The sequence below is a fragment of the Tenrec ecaudatus genome, chromosome 8 (assembly GCF_050624435.1).
Source record: "Tenrec ecaudatus isolate mTenEca1 chromosome 8, mTenEca1.hap1, whole genome shotgun sequence".
NCBI lineage: Eukaryota > Metazoa > Chordata > Mammalia > Afrosoricida > Tenrecidae > Tenrec > Tenrec ecaudatus.
This window is the reverse complement of record NC_134537.1, coordinates 90,015,862-90,040,504: the sequence shown is the minus strand read 5'-3', so window position 1 is coordinate 90,040,504 and position 24,643 is coordinate 90,015,862. Positions and strand designations below refer to the sequence as shown.

Below are 24,643 nucleotides of genomic sequence, written 5' to 3'. Positions count from 1 at the left end.
CAATGAGGTTTCAGTGTGCTTATGGCCTTCTGGGGTTCCTGCTTTTCCTCCTTGGAGGCGGGAAACTCTCAGCTTACTCCCTTGGAGACTCTCTACTGACAAGGCTGACTTCCTGCAAGACATCACTGAGGAGAAGCCACATGGACCTACCCTAATGCAGCCTTCAGGGCTGGAGAAGCCACGTGGAGACTCCTGCCAGCACTGAGATGCTTACACTGCCTCTGAATCCATAAGACTTCCCACCTACTGGCCTGTGATCCTGCTTCATTCCACGTCATTGCATGTGTTTCGTGAGTCAGAAGAGGTCTTTATAGATTGATATCAGACAAATGGGCTAATATCAGACTTATGGACTTGATTTTGACTAGGCTGGGATGTTTCCTCAATATTCAACTGCTCTTGTATATAAACCTTTTTTATACACGTGTGTGTCCATGAATTTGTTCCTCTATTATAACTAGAGACTAACTAACACACCGGGTTATCAATCTTTACAGGAGCAGACAGTCTCATCTTCCTCCCGTGGAGGGGCTGGTGGGTTTATACCACTGACATTGCAGGCAGTACCCCAATGCTTGCCCCACAGAGCCACCAGGGCTCCTCTGGTCATGAAAAGAGAGGCAAAAACCACCTCGTGGATGATAACTAATAGGAGCAGCATAATTTTATGCATAGATATATTAAGTATAAACTTGTTTAATAATCCAAGGGCCATTTCCCTCCATGAGAAGGGCTTTTTTTGTGCAACACTTACAGGACTCAGTTCTCCATTCGAAGCTGGTAGGGAAGAGTAGAAACTGTAACATGTTTAAGAAGGGTTTGGACCTCTAAAAGATGTTCCAGAGTCAAGTAGAAATATGTTGTAAGAGATTGGCGGGGCAGAGCAAAGTGGAGTGAAGCTGGTGGGAAGATATTATTTTGAGGCAGACAGGGAATATGCTAGAATGCAGCACCTCAAAAGTGTGGGAGGCTGTAACTGGTTGAGAGCAGAATTATGGGATTTTAGTGGACTCTAGTATTACCTCTTGGACATCTATATATGTGTATGTGTGTGTGTATATATACATAAAAGTTTATATATCTTGAGCTAAAAGAAAAAAAAGTGTCAAACTTTAATCTTTTTAAATGTTGGCAGGGAATTAGTCAGAACAAGATTGATACCAGTGACGTCTACAGCCTTTCAATGGATCCTGTTCGACCACCATTCAAGGGCCCTTCCCCTATCCACCCATCTCAGTGTGTACGGATGCCAGGCCAGTTGGCACAAGTGCCTAAACCCTTTGATTCAGCCTTGGGCAGGCTTGGACCTGCAGGCAGAGGCACTGTATTTACAAAGCCAAAGGAACCAGCCCCACAGAACGGGCCAGCGCATAAGGTAAGAAGATGCAGTAGTAGTAGCCTACAGCTTCCCGGGTTGTCCAAATGAAATCGGTGGATTTTTGCACTAACAGAACTGTGAAGCCCTATGCAAAAACAATGACAGAGTTGTTTTCCTCTAACAAATAACTGCATCTTCTGGACATGGTATTCCAGAACCTCAAGTTGAGAGTCTAGAACAGTGGTTCTCAACCTGTGGGTCACAACCCCTTTAGGGTCAAATGACCTTTTCACAGGGGTCACTCGATTCGGAACAGTAGCAAAATTACAGTTATGAAGTAGAAACGGAAATCATTTAATAGTTGGGTGTCACTACAACATGAAGAACTCTGTATTACAGGGTCATGGCATTAGGAATGTTGAGAACCACTGGTCTAGAATAAGTGCCTTATAAATGTTCACTAGCCAGATGGAGTCCTTTCCCAGCTTTGCTATTACTGGCTAGGTTTCCAGATAGAGCCTCTTGCTCTTCTGAGTGTTTAGATTTTTTTGCAGTTCCTGACTCTGAGACTGGTTCCTTGGCAAGGCTCTTGGCCCAGTTCTTGAAGAAGAAAGAATCTTCGCTCTTGTTGCTGCTTTGTGCACACTTAGTATGTGTGGTCTTGATCTCCTGCTGTGTTAGACCAGGTTGACTAGAGAAACAAATTCAGGGACACTGATGTATAAGACAGAGCTTTGATACCAAGGGCTCAAGTCGAAAGCAAATGTTTTGAAAATGATGATGGTAATAAATGTACAAATGTGCTTGACACAATGGATTGTGATAAGAGTTGTAAAATGATTTAATTAAAATAGCTTTATATTAAAGAGTAGTTGTATATTAGGAAAACATCCCAGCTCAGTCCAGATTAAGTCCACAAGTCCAATATTAGCCCTTACATCCAATACTAGTTCGTAAAATCCTCTTTAGGCTCACACAGCACATATGATGATGCAAATGCAGGAAGATCACAGGCCAGTTAGTAAAAGGTCTTGTGGATCCCATGGTGGAAGCATGTCAGTGCTCACATGGGTCTCCACGTGGCTGTGTCTCAAAAGCAGGAAAGTGAAGCAGAGAGAGTGGCCCACCTCCAGGGAGAAAGAGGGAGGCCAGCCACGGAAAGCCGTTTATGTTGGTTTCCCGCCAATCAAGCTTCTGCCTGATGGGTAGGCTAAACTCTGGCCACATGTTCCTGCTGGAGCCATGTTGGCACAGAAAACCTAACTATCACAGTCCACCCCTTGCCAACTTGGCTCCTTTACACACTCCTTAACCATAATTTAAAGAATAAAGACAATAGTAAAATTATATTTCTGCCTAACAGGATAAAACTAAAATGTATACAATTCAAAATGTGCAAGCCTCATTTAAACAATAATATTCTATTAGTGAACAAAAATATTCTATACTTAACAATTGAAGTTATGGAAACAGCTTACACCTGTGGTAGTTAGATAATCTGTTGTCAATTTGAGACTTATGAGTGAAGGGGTGGAGTTTAAGCCTGTCAACCAGGTTGCAGCATGATAAGCTCATTTGGAGGCGCTAAGGAGATGAATAGCTTGCTGGAGGTGGAACACACGCTCACTCCCTGTGAGACATTTCTGTTCCAAAGACTCATAGAGCTACACAAGACTCTTGTAGCTGGAGGAGCCATGTGGACACCCCTGCCAGGGCTGAGATGCTTCTACTGCCACAGGATCCATAAGACTTTCCCCCCACACTAGCCTGTGATCTTCCTGAATTTGGCGTCATTGCATGTGCTTCGTGAGTCTGAAGAGGACTTTATAGATTAGTATCTGACATGGATTAATATCGGACTTGTGAACTTGTTCTGGACTAGGTTGGGATATTTTCTCAATATTCAGGTGCTCTTACATATAAAGCTCTCTCTTAAAGACATATAAGTGTCTATGAATTTGTTTCTGTAGTCAACCCTGACTTATAATCCTATGAATATATTCCCCACTTATGAAAGTGGGTGAGTCAGCCACTTCATACCTTTATATTCCCCATTTTGGGTATCCAATATCTATATTTAGCACTTACATCAATCCAGTGCTCTGAAAAGACACACATTCTTTGGTGTGAAAAATCTTCATTTCAGTTGGAACTGTTGGGAGTCTGCATCCATGAGCAAAATCAAATCAGGACAGGCCATGTCATAAAGTCAGCAGCAATATGAACCAATTGACATGCTCAAATATCTGTTCAGGTTCTGGTCAATTCATTGTGGGTCACCTCAGGGTGGCCCTCAGCAGGGTTCCCATTGACCTGCCTACCTTTCTACCAAAGGCACCTTCACAAATTCTCAACAACTCCAGCCCTTCGGGTCAGGTCATGCCATGGCTAAGTTTCTGCCGGGCTTTAAACTTCAGGCCAGCCAGCCTGATCTTGACTTCTCATCTAGTCCCTGTGAAACAGGTCCACACGGCCATCTATTGCTGCATTTCTCCTACTTCAACTGAACAATTGGATCCAGGTTGTCACGTAATGAGCATTTTTAAAAATAATTTTATTGGGGGCTCGTACAACTCTTATGACAATCCATACATACATACATACATTGTGTCAACCACATTTCTAAATTTGTTGCCATCATCATTCTCAAAACATTTGCTTTCTACTTGAGCTCTTGGTACCAGCTCTTCATTTTCCCCCTCCCTTCCTGCTCCCCTTTCTCTCATGAACCCCTGACAATTTATAAATTATTATTTTGTCATATCTTACACTGTCCAATGTCATTCTTCACCCTCTTTTCTGTTGTCCATCCCCCATGGAGAAGGTTTTATGTAGATCCTTGTAATCGGTTCCCCCTTTCCAACCCACCCTCCCGGTAGCACCACTCTAGTACTGGTCCTGAAGCGATCATCTGTCCCGGATTTCCTGTGTTTCCAGTTCCTATCTGTACCAGTGTACATCCTCTGGTCTAGCCAGATGTTTAAGGTAGAAATGGGATCATGATAGTGGGAGGGGAGGAAGCATTTAGGAACTAGAGGAAAGTTGTATGCTTCATTGTTGCTACACTGTACCCTGACTGGCTTGTCTCCTCCCCGTGACCCTTCAGTATGGGGATGTCCAGTTGCCTACAGACGGGTCTTGGGTCCCGAATCTGCACTCCCCTTCATTCACAATGATTTGATTTTTGTTCTTTGATGCCTGATATGTGATCCCTTCAACACCTCGTGATCACACAGGCTGGTGTGCTTCTTCTATGTGGGTTTTGTTGCTTCTCAGCTGGGCTCCATCAGTGTTCTTCACCACATTTGTTTATGCACCCACTTTGTCTTCAGCGATTGTGTCGGAAGGTGAGCATCATGGAATGCCAGTTTAATAGAACAAAGCGTTCTTTCATTGAGGGGGTACTTGAGTGGAGGCCCAGTGTCCATCTGCTACCTTAATACTAAACCTATAAATATGTGCACATAGCTCTATTTCCCCATCCTCATATATAAATATTCATATGTACATGCCTTTATTTAGACCTCTATATAAAGTTCTTTGCCTCCTAGTTCTTTGTTCTATTTTCTTTTACTTTCCTCTTGTCTCACTATCATGTTCAGCCTTCATTTGGGTTTCAATAATTCCTCTTGGTTACATTACCCTTGATCAAGCCCTACCAGGCCTCCTACACCCTCCTCACCACCAATCTGGATTATTTGTTCCCTTGTTCCTGGGTTTGTTAACACCAATTCCTTTTTACCCACCTGCCCCTCTTCCTTGTGCCCCTGGAACTGTCAGTCCTGTTGTTTTCTCCTCCAGATTGTTCATCTAGTCTATCTTACTGAGACAGACCTGTGGAGATAATAAATAACATGCACAAAAACAAGACAGCAAAACCAAGCAACAATATACAACAAAACAACAAACCAATGACCAAAAAAAACCCAAAACAAAACACAATAAGAAAGAAAAGCTTGTAGTTAGTTCAAGAGCTGTTTGTTGGCCTTTAGAAGTGTTTTCCAGTCCAGTCTGTTGGGTCACCACACACTGGCCCCAAAGTTCACCTTCGGCATTCCCTGGCGGACCTCACCGCTCCATTCCCTTGCTGTTCTGTTGTACCCCCTTAGTGTTTTGACTCGGTATGGCGGGATCAGATTGGGCGCAATTCCCACACTGTGTCTCCGGTATTGTCCCCTGTAGGGCTATGGGTCAGTGAGGGACGTCATGTCTCATCGTGCGGCTGGCCATGTAGTCCTCTCTGTGCATTTGTTAGATTGGGGAATGGAATGCGAGCTCACCTTGGGCACACGGAAGAATTACGACCAGTTGAGATGCAAACACTGCAAAAGGAGTTTTATTTTTCTAGCTCGAGCTTGGGCTTATCTCCCTCCACTGCCCAGCGCAGCGGGGACCCAGCGTCCAAAAGGGAATCAGTCCCGAGTTCTTTGTTCCCTGGGCTTTTATGGGGCTAGGGATTGGGGGAAGTCCAGTGTTATTGTTCTTTAAACTTATTGGAGAAAACTTCTGGCATCAGCGTTGTCCGGTGGTGGTTGGTGAGTAGTTCAGCGCGTATTCTCTTCACTGGTCAATTGGGGGTGGTGGTTGCTGCTCTCTACTGGTCAGTCTGGGACGGGTGATGCCTTCTCTGACAGAATTACCTCAGTGTCCAGGAATCTGAAATTAGAGCTTAAGCCTGCCCCAGACTTTGGTTTTATACAGCCTGTCATGGTGCTGGTGCCGGCAGTTGTGAACCAGGACCCCACACATTGGCTCCTCTGAGCGGGGATATCGTCCTCAAGGATTGGTGGACCAGGATGTGCTCCACTCTCTCTTCCTCCCACTTCATTTGCTCCCGTGTGCCCTGATCAGACATGTCCCTCTCCCTGAGCTGCAGATTCATTTCTGTCCTCTGAAATAAATTCTTCTTGGGGGAGGGGCATGCGTTCATTTAGTTGGGATTGGGGCTGGCCCTCAGACCTCTCCACTGGTTCCCTATTCCATGCTGCCATCTTGGAGCACCGGGTTGAAGTCTGGTCCCTCTTTCCTTGTGGAGATATAACAGTACCCTCCCCTTGGATGGGTTAGTGCCCCGTCCCTACCTCACCCATTTCTTTTTGTTTTTTCCTTCCCCCACCCCTCCTTTTTAGTTGGCTACTATATGTATCCCTGGATTTGGTCTGGTCCCTGCCATACTACCTGGACCTCAGGAATGTTTGTATACAGTAGCTTTTTCCCTATGCCCCTTTTGCATTTTTTTTTTTAAGTTACTTCAGCAGACTCATGTTCCTGGCGAGCATCTCAGGCTGACTGCAGTCTCCTTTTAAAGTTCAGTCTAAAGAGTTTCTTCATGGCTCCAAATTTTTCCAGCTTTAGGCACTAGTTCAGACTTCAGATAGCCAAAGGGTTTCTTTTTGTTCTTCTTCAGTCTGTCAACAGTGCTCTAGGTAAGTCTCTTCAAATGCATATGTCCTGAGCACTCAAAGCACTGGGTGGGGCTTATCTTTTCAGAACCTTCTTTGCAGGTATTTCCCATACCCATTTACAGTTTCAATTTAATGGCTAAAGGCAAGTAGTCTTACAAACTATTTCTACCAGTTATTTTATCAATAAGAATAGGTAAAAGAAAACGGTATAACCCTCCTACAGCCAGATCCAAGCTAAATTCTTAGAAGTCATGTTCAATCCTTAACTATCTTTTTTTTTTTTTGAGGTATCTTTGTGGTGGAGGGTAGGGTGTATCCTACTTTTAAGGTACACCTGGCTGGATTCCACTTTAATCAGTCCCGCCCACCCTTCTGCCCCACCCATGCCATCCCACCTGCCTAGGGATGGGGTGGGCTGGAGTGCTGGGTGTGGGGCATGGGTATGGCTCCTCCCCTTGACCTCTCCTACCCACTCTTAGCCATTTCTACCCAAGCCACACCCCACTAACCTACAGTCACCGTAGGGGCTCCTCCAGCTCTCCCCCACGCCCCAGCCCCAAGTCCTTTTATTGCCCTTGGCTCAGCGCCTGGGAAGCCAAGGTCCTAAGGCTGGGTTTAAATTCCTCAGCCCTTGTAAAGGGATACAGTGGCTTTGGCCCGGTGCCTCAGCATTGTCACCTGATCCTTAACTATCTTAACTAGACTTTTTTTTAAATCATTTTATTGGGGGCTCTTCTCACAATCCCTACATCCATCCATTGTGTGTCGCACATTTGCACATTGGTTGCCATCATCTTTCTTATCTAAACTATCCATATGCAGTAGGCCTTAGGCCTCTGACTGCATCAAGCCAGGACGGTGCCCTTGTCAGCCACTTTCACCTGTCAGCCGTTTGACCAAGCAGCATGGGCCTCAGACTTCGAGGGGCCATTTTGCCCCCTGAGCTCAAAATTTACATTGATCACCTTCATTTTCACCATTTCAAGCAGGAATAGCCAAAGATAACAATCAAAGAATAGAATACAAACTTTGTAACGCCCCATGTTTTCCCAAGGAAACACTGAAGTAACCAGTGTGGGCCTGTCAGACCTCTGACTAGCCAAAGAAGGAAAACTACCTTGAGGCAGAGGTCAGACAAGCGTCCACTCGCCATCTTCATGATTTGTTTCTCTAGCACCTCACTGCCGAGGTGTACGTTAGTCTGGGCTGACTAGCGAAACAAATCCAGATGCACTTGTGTGTAAGAGAGAGCTTTATTTTGAAATCATCCCAGCCCAGTCCAGATCAAGTCCATCAGTCTGATAGTAGTCCATAGATCTGACACTAGTCCATAAATCCCCTCTTCAGAATCACACAGCACATGAAATGATGCAAAGTGCGGGAAGACCACAGGCCAGGGGTTGAAAAGTCTTGTGGATCCAATGGTGGTGAAAACATCTTAGCGCTGGTTTAATGGTAATTGTAAGAACAGGATTTGCCTGTAACAAATAAGTCTTAAATAATAATTTTGCAAATATCTTCAAAAAAGGACATAAAATGGAATAGGATCATTTTAAGTAGAGTTGATCATATGTAGTGTTTTGTCGGAAGAAGAATTTCTGATGGTAGTTTTGTGTGTTCCACAATGGAAATCCTTAGTGCCTGTGGCTGTTGTCCTTTTCCTGTGAGAGCTCAAAGTGGCATCGAAGCAGTGGACTTTGAGAATGGCTGCGGGAGAACAGCAGCAGGTCTTGATGACGGTTGTTGACAAGCCCACCAGTCAGCCAACCCCCCCACCCCTGCCCCCCAGAGCCTCTCTGGTAGCCTGAAGTGGTCCAGCTTTGTTGGGAATTTATTGGCCTATATACTTGTTACCACTTATCTTGGGGGTGCAGGATGTAGACTATAAAAATAGAAAGTGAACTGTGTTCTAGTGCATTATTTTATACTGTCCAATATGTGAAGTGGACCTTCTAATTTTTATCTAAAACTGGGGGGATAAAGACATGAACTCTGCAGTCCTAACTGTTCATTCTCAGGATGCCAGTGAGCACAAGGAGTCCCAGCCCAGTGGTTAAGCACTTGGCTGATACTGAGTGGTTAGTGGTTCTGCCGCATCAGACGCTCCAAGGGAGGAGGACAGGGCAGTCTGCTTCCGCGAAGATCAGTCCTGGGCAGCCCTCCTGCTCTGTAGCTCACTGGCAGTCAGAATCGACTCACCAGCAATGGGCTTGGTTTGGCATTGATGTGTAAAAACCTAACAGCATACAACAACTAGGACAAGGAAGAAGAAAGGCCCTAAAATCATTTGTAGTGGTGATTACACAACTGTTTTGAATTGCTTGAACTATTGAGATGCATGATATGTGAATTATACATCTGTAAAGTTGTGAAAAAAAGGTGTTGTGGCAGCAAGTATCTCATAAGCTATCTGTATCCCTTACGCTGGTAACATGTGTAGAATTTGTTAGTGGTTTTTATTACTTACCAGGACTTTGAGAAAGCCACTTCTGTGGTTCTCAGTAGTATTCTTAGAATAGCTTTATTCTTTGATTTTCCACAGGAATCTGTAAGTTTATTCTCCATGTTCCGAGGACTAGACCTTGAAACAATGCCTCATAACTCTCTGAAACAAGAAATGCCTCCTTTAGGTATGTATGTGGGAAGCCAACTTGAGAAATGTGGCATATATTGCTTTATTCTTAAATTAATTAGGTCTAGCTTGAGAAGAATTACTTGGAAAGGTGTTTGACTCACCATTATAACTGAGGCTTGGCTCTCCCATTCAGGGAGAGGCATTTTTGGCCGAGGCTTACCGATGAACAAGGTGTGCAAGGACAAGGCAAAACCTCAACCCACTTCTCCTGATCCTTCAGTGCTGGCAGCTGGGGACAGCCAGTTGGCAGAGGCTTCCATTGGCTGGAACAGGTGGGTAACTGCTTTCTCAGGAAACTCACAGTCAAATGTAATCCATTAGTCCAGAGAGAAACTCTTCATAAGGGTTGCCTGTTTTCATATTGAAGAATGGACATTTTCCAAGTGTAGTCAGTAGCTGCTGGTTCAGTCATTGGTCAAGAGTCAAACTCGGTTTTTCAGAACTTCATTTGCCCTTGAGCTGACTGTACCAGCTCTTTAACTGGGTGAGTCACACTTTCACCCCTGTTGTGCTGTGGGGATAATATCAATAGCAGTCATGTGGACGTGGAGTGATTCCCCAGGCTGTGCTTGGGTTCCTGTGGCTGACTCCTCCCGAGAAAGAACGTCTGCTTGGAGTAACGTAGACCGAGCCTGGGTCGAAGCGTGAACATGCCTCCATTTGCAACATTTCAGAATGCATGGAAGAGGACATTTGGATGCTTCTCTGTTACCCTTGGGAAGAGCGGCTGGTGGGATAGGCAGAGGAGTATACCGACCTCCCAGTGCCCTCGGCCTGATTTCTCGGGACGCACCACAGTTGTCATCACCGCCACTGCTGCCCCAGGCCTCGCTGTGCTCTCCAGATCACCCTCCACTTGTGACTATGGAGCATAAACAAAAGTAAGTCTGGGCCACTGCCACCAGGGCTCAATTGCTGTAGCAAGTGGCCTCTCTGCTTTGACTAGTTTGTGGTGTGTTGTGAACTGTTCCGTTGTATCTGAAGTCTTCCTTCGGTGCTAGGAACTACAGTTTTGACCCCTCCTGCCACCCTTTGGGGAGTTTAAGGAAAGTCCTAATGAAGTGAAATATGTTTAACAGAGTAGGTCATGTGTCAGAGTGTCGAATCATCTGTTCATTCCTCTGCAGTCCAGGTGCAGGCACGTCTTTATCAGACCACACAAGGAAATCACGAAGAATGCTGTACAGCTCCCCTCTCTGTGTAGAACTAGTGTATTTTGTCCTTAGTGAGCTGGCCTAGCTGCTTCTCCCAGCGTTGTAAGCTAGTCATAGCACAGATAGGGTGCCGTGGCTTTTCCGGGAGATGTTGCGAATGTGTCTTCCAGCCTTCAGCTCGTGCTTTGGTTCACAGCTACAGCAGTGTGTGAAATGTTGCTCTCTTCCCCAGGCTTAGGTATCTGGCGGCACGTGTGGCCAGTGTGGGTTTGTTGTTTGGGGTAGGTGTGGTTGCTTTTGTTTTTTGTTTCTTTTAATCGTTTTATTAGGGGCTCATACAACCTCCTATCAAATTCCATACATACATCAATTATATAAAGCACATATGTACATTCATTGCTCTCATCATTCTCAAAATATTTGCTCTCCACTTAAGCCCCTGGCATCAGCTCCTCATTTTTTCCCCTCCCTCCCCACTCCCTCACCCTCGCGAACCCTTAATAATTTATAAATTATTATTTTGTGGTATCTTTCCCTGTCTGATGTCTCCCTTCACCAACTTTTCTGTTGTCCGACCCCCAGGGAGGAAGTTATATGTAGATCCTTGTAATCGGTTCCCCCTTTCCAACCCACCCTTCCTCTACCCTCCCAGTATTGCCACTCACACCACTGGTCCAGAAAGGATCATCCGCCCTAGATTCCCTGTGTTTCCAGTTCACATCTATACCAGTGTACTTCCTCTGGTCTAGCCAGACTTGCAAAGTAGAATTGGGATCATGATAGCAGGGGGTGGGGGGCGGGGTGGAGGAAGCATTCAGGAACCAGAGAAAAGTTGTATTTTTCATCATTGCTACATCACACCCTGACTGACTTGTCTCCTCCCAGAGACCCTTCCGTAAGGGGATGTCCAATGGCCTACAAATGGGCTTTGGGTCTCCCCTCTGCGCTTCCCCCCTCATTCACTATGATAAGATTTTTTATTCTGATGATGCCTAATAACCTGATCCCTTTGGCACCTTGTGATCACACAGGCTGGTGTGCTCCCTCCATGTGGGCTTTGCTGCTTCTGAGCTGGATGGCCGCTTGTTAATCTTCAAGCTTTTAAGACCCCAGATGCTATATCTTTTGATGGCCGGGCACCATCAGCTTTGTTCACCACATTTGCTTGTTCACCCGCTTTGGCTTCAGCGGTTGTGTCAGAACAGTGAGCATCATGGAATGCCAATTTAATAGAAGAAAGCATTCTTGCACTGAGGGAATACTTGAGTAGAGTCCCAATGTCCTTCTCCTACCTTAATACTAAACCTATAAATATATGTACAAAGATCTATTTCCCCTTCCTAATATATAAATATATTTGCATATGTACATGTCTTTTTTTAGACCTCTATAAATGCCCTTTGCCTCCCAGCTCTTTCCTCTATTTCCTTTGACTTTCCTCCTGTCCCACCATCATCCTCAGTCCCCACCAGGGTTTCAGCAAATCCTCTTGGTTACATTACCCTTGATCATGACCTACGAGGCCTCCTGCACCCTCCTCACCACTGATTTGGATCACTTGTTGTTCCCTTCTCCCTGGGTTTGTTAACACCACTTCCTTTCCCCCCACCTCACCCTCTGCCATGTACCCCTGAAACTGTCGGTCCCGTTGTTTACTCCTCCAGATTGTTCATCCATCCTATCTTATTTAGACAGACCTGTGGAGATAATAACATGCCCAAAATAAGATAGAGCACAACCAAGCAACAATATACCACAAAACAACAGCAACAATAAACCAACGACAACAAAACAAAACACAAGAAAGAAAAGCTTGTAGTTAGTTCAAGGATCGTTTGTTGGCCTTTAGGAGTGTTTTCCAGTCCAGTCTGTTGGGGCACCACACCCTGGCCCCAAAGTCCACCTTCAGCATTCCCTGGGGACCTCACCACTCCATTCCCTTCCTGTTCTGTTGCACCCCCTTAGTGTTTTGACTCGGTGTGGCGGGATCAGATTGGGCGCAATTCCCACACTGTGTCTCTGGTATTGTCCCTGTAGGGCTTTGGGTCAGTGAGGGGCGTCATGTCTCATAGTGGGGCCGGCCATGTGGTCTTCTCTGTGGACTGACTGCTCTAATCGGGAACATCATCCTCACGGCCTGGTGGGCCAGGACGTGCTCCACTGGCTCCTGGTCCCCCTTCATCTGCTCCCGTGTGCTCTGATCAGACATGTCCTTTTCCTGGAGCTGCAGATTCAATGCTGTCCTTTGAGATAAATTCTTCTGGGGGGGAGGGGCACCTGCCCATGTAGTAGTTGGGATTTGGGCCAGTCCCCCAGACCTCTCCACTGGTTGCTTTTGTTTTTTATTTTTATTTTCCAGAGAGCAATTATTGAAGCAAGGAACAAAAGGAAAGCCTCAGTCTTTGGGACTGAACCTCATCAGAATACAGTGTCACAATGATGCTGTGTACCAATACCACGTGACCTTCAGGTATTCACACTGTGCAAATGATCTGACAGGAATAACTAGGGCTTTTGTAAGTTAAGACTGTACGTTGTCTGTGTTCTCTCTAAGAACTCAATCACGAGCTACAGACTATTAGTTGAAGTGGTAAAATTGAATATGGTAAAATGCGTGTGGAGAAAATGAGTAGGTGGAAGCTGTTTTGAAGGCCAGCCTTGCTGTATTGTTGTACAAGAGGAAGAAGTGGAGGCAGAGAGTGAGGAAAGGGCCAGCTAGGAGGAGACTCTTGCTACAGGCTATGAGGAGCAAAGTTAGGCTCTATTTGAATAAGAAGTAGCTGGCTAACTTTGGCCACAGGAAAAATGCTAGTGGATTTGCTTTGGGAAGCATCCTTGGTGACCTAATGGCTTTGCGGAAAGTACACTGGCATAAAAGAACAGATGAGCACATATGTTGCGAGAGCAGCTTTGGGCAGCAGCCCCTCATGATGAAGAGTTTATAGGAGGAGTGAGAAATGGAGTGGTAATTAAGGGGGGGGGCGTTGCTCTGAAGATTTCAACAAGCAACGAAAGCAAAATTGAGCGCACAGATAAGGAAATCATGCAGAGACGCGGAGAACAGAACCACAGATGGGGAAGACAGTGGGAATGTAAGGATCAAGGAGCATTAAAGAACGAATCCTTCCTTTGAAAATGGGTTGACACATGCAACTAAGTAGAAAGGTGTGGAAGGAGCCTCACAGGGATCCTGCATCCACTGGCAGGTGGAGAAGACAGGATTTGTAGGTTTTAAGGTTGTAGATATGCACCTTTGAAGCCCTGGTGGTGCCGTCAGGGAAGCCTGGGACTATTAGTTAGCAAGGTCAGAGGTTCTGCCCCTTATAACATTGCTGAATCAGAATCCACTCCAGGGAGGGGTTCTGACCTTTGATGGGCAGGTGATGTCAAGTCTTTGATCGAGTGTTGAGAGGATGGCTCAGTGAACTGGGCATCCTATAGTTCTCTCATAGTCTGTGACGGCACCTTTGAATCCTGGGCTGAGGGCATGTTCTGTGCATGAGGGTGTTTTTTTTTGGGAAATGCTTTGAAATGTTAGATGAGCGTGTGCTTGCTTGTGAGGATAATTGTGTTGCATTATCCTTACACGTGAACACACTTGGCCCTTCCTGGCATCGTGTGGTTCACCATCGCCGGTGCAGGGCAGGGTTGTGTCTTGCTGTGATACAATAGGGTAGTGGGTGCTTTAAAGCCACTGAGTTCCCTCAAGCTGGGAAGGTTGTGACAAAGAATGAATCAAAAGTTGAAATTGCCATGAATGAAAAGAGATTAAATGTAAATCTGATTTTAAAAAGGTGTTTATGTAGACTTTAAAGCAGTGGTTGTCAATCATTGGCTCATCCGCAGGCCACATCTGGTCTTACAGCTGTCTCATTTGCTCACGTGCTGGTATAGACGGCCAGGTTGAGTTGTGACTGGGAAGCGCCCCGGTTTTTGCTATCTGGGTCTTTGAGAAACAGCTTGCTGGTGCCTGGTTAATGTTTCCACAAGTGCACGTGGGCATGTTAAAGCATGGAACGATGGGTTGTTTTTCCTTTTACTTAGTTTTCTGATGTCTCTGCTGGGAGCAGGTGTACTTTTTTCGAGTCAGAGTTGAATTTTTTAATAGAACCACTAGGTGGGGCTGCAGTTACAAATCAGTACTCTTGTTAACAGTGCATAGCCTCAGTCAAAGTTCCTGTTTTCACATGGAAGTAAAATCCTGTATTTTGTTTTCTAGCCCCAACGTGGAGTGCAAAAGCATGAGGTTTGGCATGTTGAAGGACCATCAGGCTGTCACCGGAAATGTTACTGCTTTTGATGGATCCATTCTCTATCTGCCTGTTAAACTTCAACAAGTGAGATCAAATAGGAAGTAAACTTTTCAGTGGAACTTAAGGAAACCCAAGTGTTTCCGTCGTGGGAGATGAAAGAACCCTTGGGTTGTGCTGCTGTTCTAGGAGCCCTGGTGGCGCTGTGGGTTAGGCGCTAGACTGCGAGCTGGCGGCGCAGACCCACCAGGTGCTCCTCGGTGCGAGGAGAGTGGCTGCTCCCACAGAGGTGTTCATGGTTTTGGAAATGTATATTGGGGACTTGAAGAGGGAGAGCTAGCTTGATGGCAGTGGGCTTATGTTTTGGGTTCCTATGCTTAGAGGGAAAGAAAATTTCTGTTTAGCATAATTGGGGAAACGTTCTCATTTGGTTTCTCAAGAAGTCCCTGCTCAGTGACCTTTGACCTCCGCAATGGAGACTATTTTTAAAATTCCAAGTTCAAAGGGATTCTGTGTCAGCGTTCTCCAATCTGGGCTGCACAGGGAGAGAGAGCACAGAAAATGAAGATAGCTTAGCGTCCTCGAACAGTTGACCTAAAGTCAGACTTGATAAATCTGCCTTTTCTCATGTGTGTGCACTTCCTTGTTAGGTTCTTGAGTTAAAAAGCCACAGGAAAACGGATGGTGCTGAGATCTCCATTAAGATTCAGATGACAAAGATCCTGGAGCCCTGCTCTGACTTGTGCATACCCTTCTACAATGTTGTTCTCCGTAGGTGAGAAACAAAAGCTACTTTTCTCTTTCTAGGGTCCTTTCTTTGCAGTGAATATACGAGACTGGCTGCCTCAAAAGTTCTCTCACAAGTGATAGGTCACAATTGGATCCCTTAGAGTCAGATTAGAGATAGTTGGCTAAAGGAATGGGATTCCTTCTGGAATTAGAACCTAATTCTGCCAGGCACACACTCATTCCCTTTGCCAAGGCTTATTGTTGTCATCTTAGACATCGGTGCTCTTGCAGTTTTTCTTCCATCAGCCACTGTATAGAGCAGAGTAGAATTGCACCTGTGTCCTGCATTCTTTGTAGAAAAAATGTAAATGTAGCCTGGCTAAATTTGGATAATTGACTGGTTAATAAATAAGAAAGGGCTGCAGGCAATGCATAGAACTTAATATGTTTTTGTCAACTTATTTGGCAAGATTATCTTGCTAACATAAAAGTTATAGTACACAAAGGGCAATCCTTATAACACTTTAAACTTCCAAAGTAAAATGTAACTAAGAGGAGGTGAAATATTTTATTCTTCTATTAGAAAACCCACTCTTAATTTTTATTTCAGGGTAATGAAACTTTTAGATATGAAACTTGTGGGGAGAAACTTTTATGACCCAACCAATGCTATGGTACTACAGCAGCACAGGTTAGTGGTTTTTATTTTTACCTCCCACACTGTTGAATAATCTAGGAAGAAATTTTTAAAATCATTTTATTAGGGGCTCCTACAACTCTTATCACAATCCATCCATACCTCAATTGTGTAAAGCACGTTTGTACATTCATTGCCCTCATCATTCTCAAAACATTTGCTCTCCACTTAAGCCCCTGGCATCAGCTCCTCATTTTTCCCCCTCCTTCCCTACTCCCCCTAGGAAGAAATTTGTTATTGTAGCCATTGTATTTAGGACAAAAATCTCAGCAGTATGATGGAATGTTGTTATATATGATGGAATGATGACTAATTTGTTAATGAAATCTTTCTTAAATTTCTTTTTTAATCATTTTATTGGAGGCTTGTACAATTCTTATGACAATCCATACATAAATCCATTGTGTCAAGCACATTTGTACATTTGTTGCCATCATCATTCTCAAAACATTTGCTCTCCACTTAAGCCTCTGGCATCAGCTCCTCATTTTTCCCCCTCTCCCCACTCCTCCCTCCCTCATGAACTCTTCATAATTCATAAGTTATTAGTATTTTGTCATATCTTAGAATGTTGACATCTCCTTTCACCCACTTTTCTGTTGTCCATCCTCCAGGGAGGAGGTTATATGTAGATCCTTGTGATCAGTTCCCCCTTTCTACCCTACCTTCCTGCTTCCCTCCAGGTATCACCACTCTCACCACGGCCCTGAAGGGGTTATCTATTCTGGATTCCCTGTGTTTCCAGTTCCTATATGTACCAATGTACAATCTCTGGTCTAGCCAGATTTGTAAGGTAGAATTGGGATCATGATATTGGGGGGAGGAAGCATTTAAGAACTAGAGGAAAGTTGTATGTTTCATTGTTACTACACTGCACCCTGACTGGCTCATCTCCCCACAACCTTTCAGTAAGGGGGTGTCCAGTTGTCTACAGATGGGCTTTGAGTCTTCACTCTGCACTCACCCTCTTTTACAATGATATGATTTTTTGTTCTTTGATGCCTGATACCTGATCCCTTCTACACCTCATGGTCACACAGGCTGGTGTGCTTCTTTGATGTGGGCTTTGTTGCTTCTGAGCTCGATGTCCGCTTGTTTACCTTCAAGCCTTTAAGACCCCAGATGATAGCCGGGAACCATCAACTTTCTTCACCACATTTGCTTATGCACCCATTTGTCTTCAGTGATTGTGTCAGGAAAGTGCATCATGGAATACCAATTTATTTCTTAATTGTGATTTGCTTTTTTAAAAGTTTGCAATGATGTTGATTTTTTTAATTCCTGATGCATTCTCATTATTAGGTAAGAACCACAAAGTAATGTTTCAATGGGGAGATGGAAGTATCTCTTGCTTCTAGAACCCTTGGGTAAAAGATCACCTGTCTCTCAAGATTGCAGATCTGGCCGGGCTACGCAGCCAGCATCCGGAGGACAGATGGAGGTCTTTTCCTTCTGGCTGATGTGTCCCATAAGGTCATTCGGAATGATTCTGTGCTGGATGTCATGTGAGTGAACTCTACCTTAACATGCTAACAATTTTCTTAAAAGTTCAGTCATCACTAATAATATATTACTAGTATAAATTAGGTTTTCTTGTTTACAGTTTTATTGACATGTAAATCTCATGCTGTACATTTCAGTGGTTCAAGCTTATTTAAAAGAGTTGTGTAACCTTTGCCACAATCAATTTTACAACCTCTTCATTCTTGTACTCATCATTAGCTCCCCATTTCCTTCTAACCTCCCTGCCATAACCCTAAGAAACTTATTATTATTATTTTTTAAATGATCGTTTTATTGGGGTCTCTTAAAACTCTTAGAACAATCCATACATCAATTGTTTCAAGCATATTTGTACATATGTTGCCATCATTTTCTAGAAATTTAGTTTCTATTGAGCCCTTGGTATCAGCTCCTTTATCCCCCCCCCTTGTGACCCATTGATAAATTATAAATTATAATTTTTGTATCTTACACTGACCGCAGTCTCCCTTCCCCCAAATGTTTGATTGTTCATCCTTCTGGAGGAGTGTCTGTGGTTATGTGTCCATCATTACGGTTGATTTCCCCTTCCTGCCTTCTCCCCATCTTCTCCCCTTCTAGTGTCGCTACTCCCGTTCCTGTTCCTGGATTTCGTGTGTTGTGAGCTTGTATCTCTCTCTGTACCTGTACACGTGCTCCAGTCTAACCCGCAGTGAAAGTGGGGGGTGAGGAAGCCTCAAGGAACCAGAGGAGTAGTGTGTGTTTCACGGGTGCTCTGCTACGCCCTGGTGACTCATGTGACCCCTCTGTGAGGGGAAGTCCCACTGTCTACAGATGGGTTTTGGGTCTGCCCCAACCCCCCTTGTTCTCAACAATATGGTGTTTGTTTGTAACAATTTGTTTTTGGTTTTCTGATGCCTATTACCCCTTCCTGATGACACCTCATGGTCTCACAGACTGGTGTGCCTCTTTCATATGGACTTGTTGCAACTGTGCTTGATGGCTGCTTGTTTCACTTCAAGCCTTTTATTTTAACTACTTTTATTTTAAAAGTATTTTAAAATACTTACATATCTTAAAACTCTTAGCACTATCCATATTCATCCAGTGTGTCGAGCACATTTGCACGTATGCTGGCATCATCATTTTCAAAGCATTCTCTTTCCCCTTGAGCCCCTGATATCAGCTCCCCATTTCTTTCCCTTCCCTTTCCTGCCCTCCCTCCCTCCCTCACGAACCCTTGATAAGTTATAGATTATTATTTTCATATCTTACATCGTTCTCTATTACCCCTCACCACTTTTCCATTGTAGGGGGTTATAGATTGATCCTTGTAATTGATTCCCCTTTTCTCCCCGCCCTCCCCATATCCTCCTGGTATCTCTACTCTCATTGTTAGCCCTGGGAAGTTTATCTATCCTGATTCCCTGTGTTTTGGGTTCTTGTCTGTAGCTCTCTGCATGTTCTGGTCTAATCTGATTTATAAGGTAGAATTGAGGTCATGATAGTGGGGGGATGGAAACATCAAAGAACTAGAGAAAAGTTGTGTGTTTCATCGGTGCTATACTGCACCCTGATTGGCTCATTTCTTCCCTGTGACCCCTCTGTGAAGGGATGTCCAATTTTCTACAGATGGCCATTGGGTCTCCACTCTATGCCTCCCCCCCTCATTCACCTTGGGTATGATTTTGTTCTGGGTCTTAGATGCCTGGTACCTGATCCCATCAACACTTCATGATCACATATGCTGGTGTGGTTTTTTTATGTGGTATTTGTTACTTCTTAGCTAGATGGCCACTTGTTTATCTCTAAGACTCCAGACGCTATATCCTTTGATGCCGGACACCATCCGATTTCTTCACCACACTTGCGTGTATTGCAATATAAATATATGTACCTAGGTCAATACCTCTGTTTTTATGAGTTAATGTACTTACATGTGTACACACCTATGCTTATAGCTCTCCATAGCTTTGCTTCCTAGATCATTCCTCTGTTTCCTTTTAGCTTCCTCCTGCTCCACCATTATGCTTGCCCTACTTCCTCCTCGTAGTAATTCCTCTCAGCTAGATTGCTGTTGTTCCAATACCTCCAGGGTCTCTACATCCTCCTTGTTGACTTTAATTCCCTAGTTGTTCCCCTGTCTATGGTGGTGTTTGTTCACCTCTCCCTTCCCCTGCCTCCTCCCGCAAGTTCCTCTGGGACCGTTGGTCCTGTTGCTTTCTCCTCAAGCTTGCTTCCCATGCCTATTTTATATAAGTTGGCAAACCAATAATAACAGAGACCAAACAAGAAGAAAACAAAAGATTGAAAGAAAGGGAGAAAAAAAGGAAAAGAAACATACATATTTCCAGGTCTTTATGACTATCTCTCCATTGGTCCTGGGGGAATTCTGGGAGCTGCACCTGTTACCCTGAAGTCTATTTTGGGGGCTCTTTTGGGGCTGTGTGACTTTGCTTTGCTCTTGTTGCTGATCTGTTATGTTCCCTTCACGGTTTGCCCCACTGTGGGGGGTTCAGACCAGACTCACTCCCGCTTTGTGTTCCCAGTATTGTCCTCTGTCACAGCATGCTCCAATGAGGGGACAACATGGCTTGAGTTATTGTTGGCCCTACAGTCTCTCTGTGCCTTAGCAGCTCCATGCAGGGACGTCGTTCTCCAGGGTTGGTGTGCCCATATATGGGGTCTTCTAAGAAATTTACTAATTCAGTTCTGTATCCCTGGATTTACCTAGCCAGCCAGGATCTCACATAAAGACAAACATACAAACCACACCCCTCCCCCAGCACCCAGCAACAATAAAACACAGAAAGGCCTTAATTCAAATGAAAGCAGAAAATAATAGAAAATGAGACCAAGGTAATAGTGTTTGGTGTTTTAATTGTAGACTAGAATGAGAATACTGAATGGGATTCTGAATGGAGATCTGTACATTCACGTAGGACTTTTATTTAAGTCTCTGGTCCGACAGGCTTAGTTTAACATGCACACACAATATTTGTTTAATAATATGTAGCATATATGCTACACAATGCAGATTTGTAAAATCTAATAGCTATGTAAAGTCTGATCTTACACATAAATTTGCATCTTGTTAATGTTTTCAGCATGTACTTAGAAGTGAAACTGCTTAATAAAAGGAATAAATATTTTTAAGGCTTTTAATATATAATAAAACTCAAAACAGACTTATTGCCATTGGGCCAGTGGTGACTCACAGTGGCTCCCTGTGGGTTTCTGAGCGTGTTTACAGGAGTAGATAGCTCGGTCTTTCTCCTGTGGAGTTGCTGGTGGTTTCAAACTACCCACCAGGTTGATGTGCAACCCAGTGTGTGACCGACCACATGAAGGCTCCTTTTAATATATATTAATATATATTTGGTCTTTAAGTACTGTCAAGTTAGCCTCTGGAGGTCTTACGGTTTGCCTTCTTACAAATACAGGTAACTCCTAGACATTATCTAGCTTATCACTCTTTGTTTATTTGTTCAGTCATTTAATCAGGATATACTTGGGAGGGTCAGTTATATTCCAGTCATGAGATAATTATCTATTAACAAAAGTAAAAGAAACTCTCCTCATACATAATGAATAACAAGCATATGTTTAGTGTAAGAATGGTAAGAGCTATAGAAAGGAAGAAGTATAACTCAGTCTGCTGGATCAATAGTACTGGCACTGGAAGAGTAGAGTTGCAGTTTGAAGTAGTCAAACTTACTTGAACGAACACTTGAAAGTTGTGAGGAATTAACTGTGTGCGTTAGTCTGGGTACTTTAAAGAAACAAATTCACAGAAACTCATGTATAAGAGAGAGTTTCATATAAAGGGTAAGTACATATCAAGAAAACATCCCAACCCAGTGCTGCCCAAGCCCACAAGTCCAACATTGACCACTATGTCCAACACCAATCCACAAAGTCCTCCTCTGTCTCACAAAACAGATGCAATGATGCCAACTGCAGGAGGAAAGCCAAGTCAGTGAGTGTGTAAGCATCTCAACGCTGGCAGGGGTCTCCACACGGCTGCTCCAACACCCGGGGCTGCATCGGGGTAGGTCCATGTGGCTTCTCCTCAGGGGTGTCTTGCAAGAAGTGAACCTTGCCAGCTAAAGCTGGGAACTGGTTAAGGCAGCTGCATGTTAGTCCGACCATCAGAAAGCAAGAGATCAGAGAAGTAGAAAGGCGAGGCTCACTGAACCATTTATCCCTCCACCCTTCAATTAACCCCACATGTGTTTATCGACCAGGTTGGCACAATAAACTAACTACCTCACTGTGCGACTGTACGGGAGAAGAGAATTCTTGACAAAAGTGAGCATGATGTAAAGACCCTAGGTGGAAATATACCTGACTAGTTCAAGGAGCAGCATTGATGCCAGGAAGAATAGAGCAGAGTAAGTTGGGTTAAGAGTGGTGGAAGAGGGGAAATGGAGCAGCTGGTAATGTAGGCCTTGTAAGCTGTTATGAGGATTGTTTCTTTCACTCTGAGTGACATGGGACTTTTAACAAAGGAATGCCATGATTTGTTTAGGTTCTAAAAGGATCACTGTAGTAACTTTGTGAAGAATACACTTGGTGGGAAGAAGGTAGTAGTCAAGAGATCAGTTAGGAGGCTAGTGGAGTAATACAATTGAGACATGAGAATGGAAGCAGTAGACGTAGTGAGCAATACTTGATTCTAGGTATACTTTGAAAGTAGAGGGGAAAAATAAGAGTGAGCTCCAGTCAATTACCTGATTGGATGTGAGGTGTGAGGATGAGAAGTGGAGGGTAGTTTATACTTTTGGTTTGGTGAACTGGTACTTACGGTACTTTACCTCGACTAATACATTCTTCGACATGTGTCAGTCAGACTAGTGTACATATAGACCCGGTTCCTACCCACATTTATGAAATAAAAGCTTACGAGAGAGTACCCCGAAATACCTGGATTGTGTGCAGCAGCGCTTTTGTAGTACACGTTTTTCCTGCTAGGTGAGCATCATGCAACTTGCTCTGAGTTAGTGTGCACCCAGTGGTGTTGCCTGGGAAGGTTCTCTCTGGTCGTAGTGAATTTTTCATAAAAGCAATTTCTCTAGAACTCGTTTTTTTGTGATGGTTGATTTAAGAGAAAAGTGTGCAGCTGTGAAATTTTGTTTCCTGCTCGGGAAAATTGCCGCAGAAGCTGTTGCGATGTGGAACACAGTTTACAAGGCCAGCGCTATGGGAAAACTCAAGTGCACGAGTGGTTTTCTCCTTTCTAAAAAGGTGAAATGTCCATTGATGACAAACCTCATGCTGGACATCTGTCAGCTTCCTGAACAGAGAAAATGTCAACCTGTAGTACATTTGGCATTCATTCCACCAGGTCAGAATGTTTATCAAGCTTTCTATTTAGAGGTTCTGAAAAGACTGGGTAACAGTGTACAGCAGAAAAGGCCTGATTTGTGGCAGATGGGGGACTGGTTTTGCCACCATGACAATGCACCTGCTCATGCAGTCATCTCAGTGCACCAGTTTTTGGCAAAAACACAGCTTGCCTCTCTTGCCCCATGTACCTTACTCACCAGACCTCGCTCCGTGTGACTTCTTTTTGTTTCCACAAATGTAGAAGGCCATGAAAGTACAGCAATTTGATGATGTAGAAGAGGTGAAGAAAAAACTGAGGGAGGGGCTGTCAGCCACCCAAAGAGATGAGTTTGATAACTGGAATCGCAGGTTTGACAAATGTATAAGTGTAATGGAGAGTACTTTAAAGGTGATAATGTTGATTTGTGAAAAAAGACAAAAACCTAAATACAAAGCTTTTGGGGAAGAACAAAATACAGCCTTTTTATTCTGTTGAGGATATAGAAAGACTGGAACTGTCATGTGCTGTTGAACTATAAAATGGTGCACCTACGGTGGAAAGCAGTTTCTCAAAAAGAAAGGAATAGAAATACCATATGACCCAGCAATCCGTCTGCTTTTTATATGTCCTCGAGAAGTGAGAGCCTCAACATGAATACATATATGCACTGCCACGTTTACTGCAGCCCCGTTCAGAGTAGAAAACAAGAGGGACATAACTTAAATGCTAATTATTTGGTCCATACACACAGTGGCACACTATGCAATATTAAAGAGTAACACTCCATGAAGCATAACATGGATGAACCTGGAGGACATTATGCTGAATGAAACTAGGCCATCCCCAAAAGGACAAATACTCCATGAGACCACTGTTACTAAAAATTATACATACATATGTATGTATTTTTTTCCACCTCCGCACTGCAGTACAGAGTTTTTTAGCTGAAGTTCATTTCTGTTTTTCCTACTAAATGACTTTTCCCTGATGGGTCTGGGGAAGAAGGTACTGATGACATTACATGCTTCAGCTATGAGTGACTGTTATTCTGCTGGCTAGAAGGCGAGCCGTCTCTGACACAGGCAGGAGGGGAGTCTCCCTATCTCCAGTTGCCGGGAGTGTGGCACTTCCTCTGGACCATGAGATCTCTGCTCTGTGAACCTACTTCGTCCGTCTGGTAGATAGCTGTGACTCCAGAGTAGCCGCAGCGCAGAGCAGGAGTCGGCAGTGGATTTCCCATCCTCCAGCGCGAGTAAAGCGGACCATCTGTGGCAGGAAGCTGACTTGTGGAGCAAGGCACTTCTGGGTACACACTTCAGAGATCTGGGTTTGCTGACTCAGCGAACAGGAACTGAGGGCCTTCAGACTGAAGCTTAGAACAGAGTGGCATGCCCTCTGGGTATTTAATAACAGCTCAAAGAACGTCGCAGCCTACCCTCTCGGAACAACTGTAACCTGCTCGTGTCTCTATGAACCCTGTGATGGTGAACATTGGGCGTTCTGTGTCCATTGCAATGAATTGCAAAACCTAGCCGAATCGGAATCAACGTGATGGCAGTGCTGAGGGAGCAGAACAGAGCGCTAAACCATTCTTTGATGATCACGAGGGGTGGGCAGAGAAGAGTGAAGTCATGAGCAAGAGGA

At 44.3% G+C, this 24,643-nt stretch overlaps 1 protein-coding gene across 2 annotated transcripts in view; it reads left to right on the top strand.

Annotated features, from left to right (window-relative positions):
* Nucleotides 1-1,143: 1,143 nt before the first annotated feature.
* PIWIL2 (piwi like RNA-mediated gene silencing 2) overlaps nucleotides 1,144-24,643 on the top strand; it is a 76,033-nt gene continuing 52,533 nt past the window's right edge. For both annotated transcript variants that reach the window (XM_075555720.1, XM_075555719.1), the window contains exons 1-9: nucleotides 1,144-1,375; nucleotides 9,266-9,353; nucleotides 9,492-9,630; nucleotides 10,033-10,239; nucleotides 12,872-12,982; nucleotides 14,732-14,849; nucleotides 15,413-15,537; nucleotides 16,102-16,182; nucleotides 17,580-17,693. In XM_075555720.1, coding sequence (XP_075411835.1) covers nucleotides 1,184-1,375; nucleotides 9,266-9,353; nucleotides 9,492-9,630; nucleotides 10,033-10,239; nucleotides 12,872-12,982; nucleotides 14,732-14,849; nucleotides 15,413-15,537; nucleotides 16,102-16,182; nucleotides 17,580-17,693 — 1,175 coding nt within the window. In that variant the 5' untranslated portion in view covers nucleotides 1,144-1,183. The remainder of the gene's footprint in view (nucleotides 1,376-9,265; nucleotides 9,354-9,491; nucleotides 9,631-10,032; nucleotides 10,240-12,871; nucleotides 12,983-14,731; nucleotides 14,850-15,412; nucleotides 15,538-16,101; nucleotides 16,183-17,579; nucleotides 17,694-24,643) is intronic.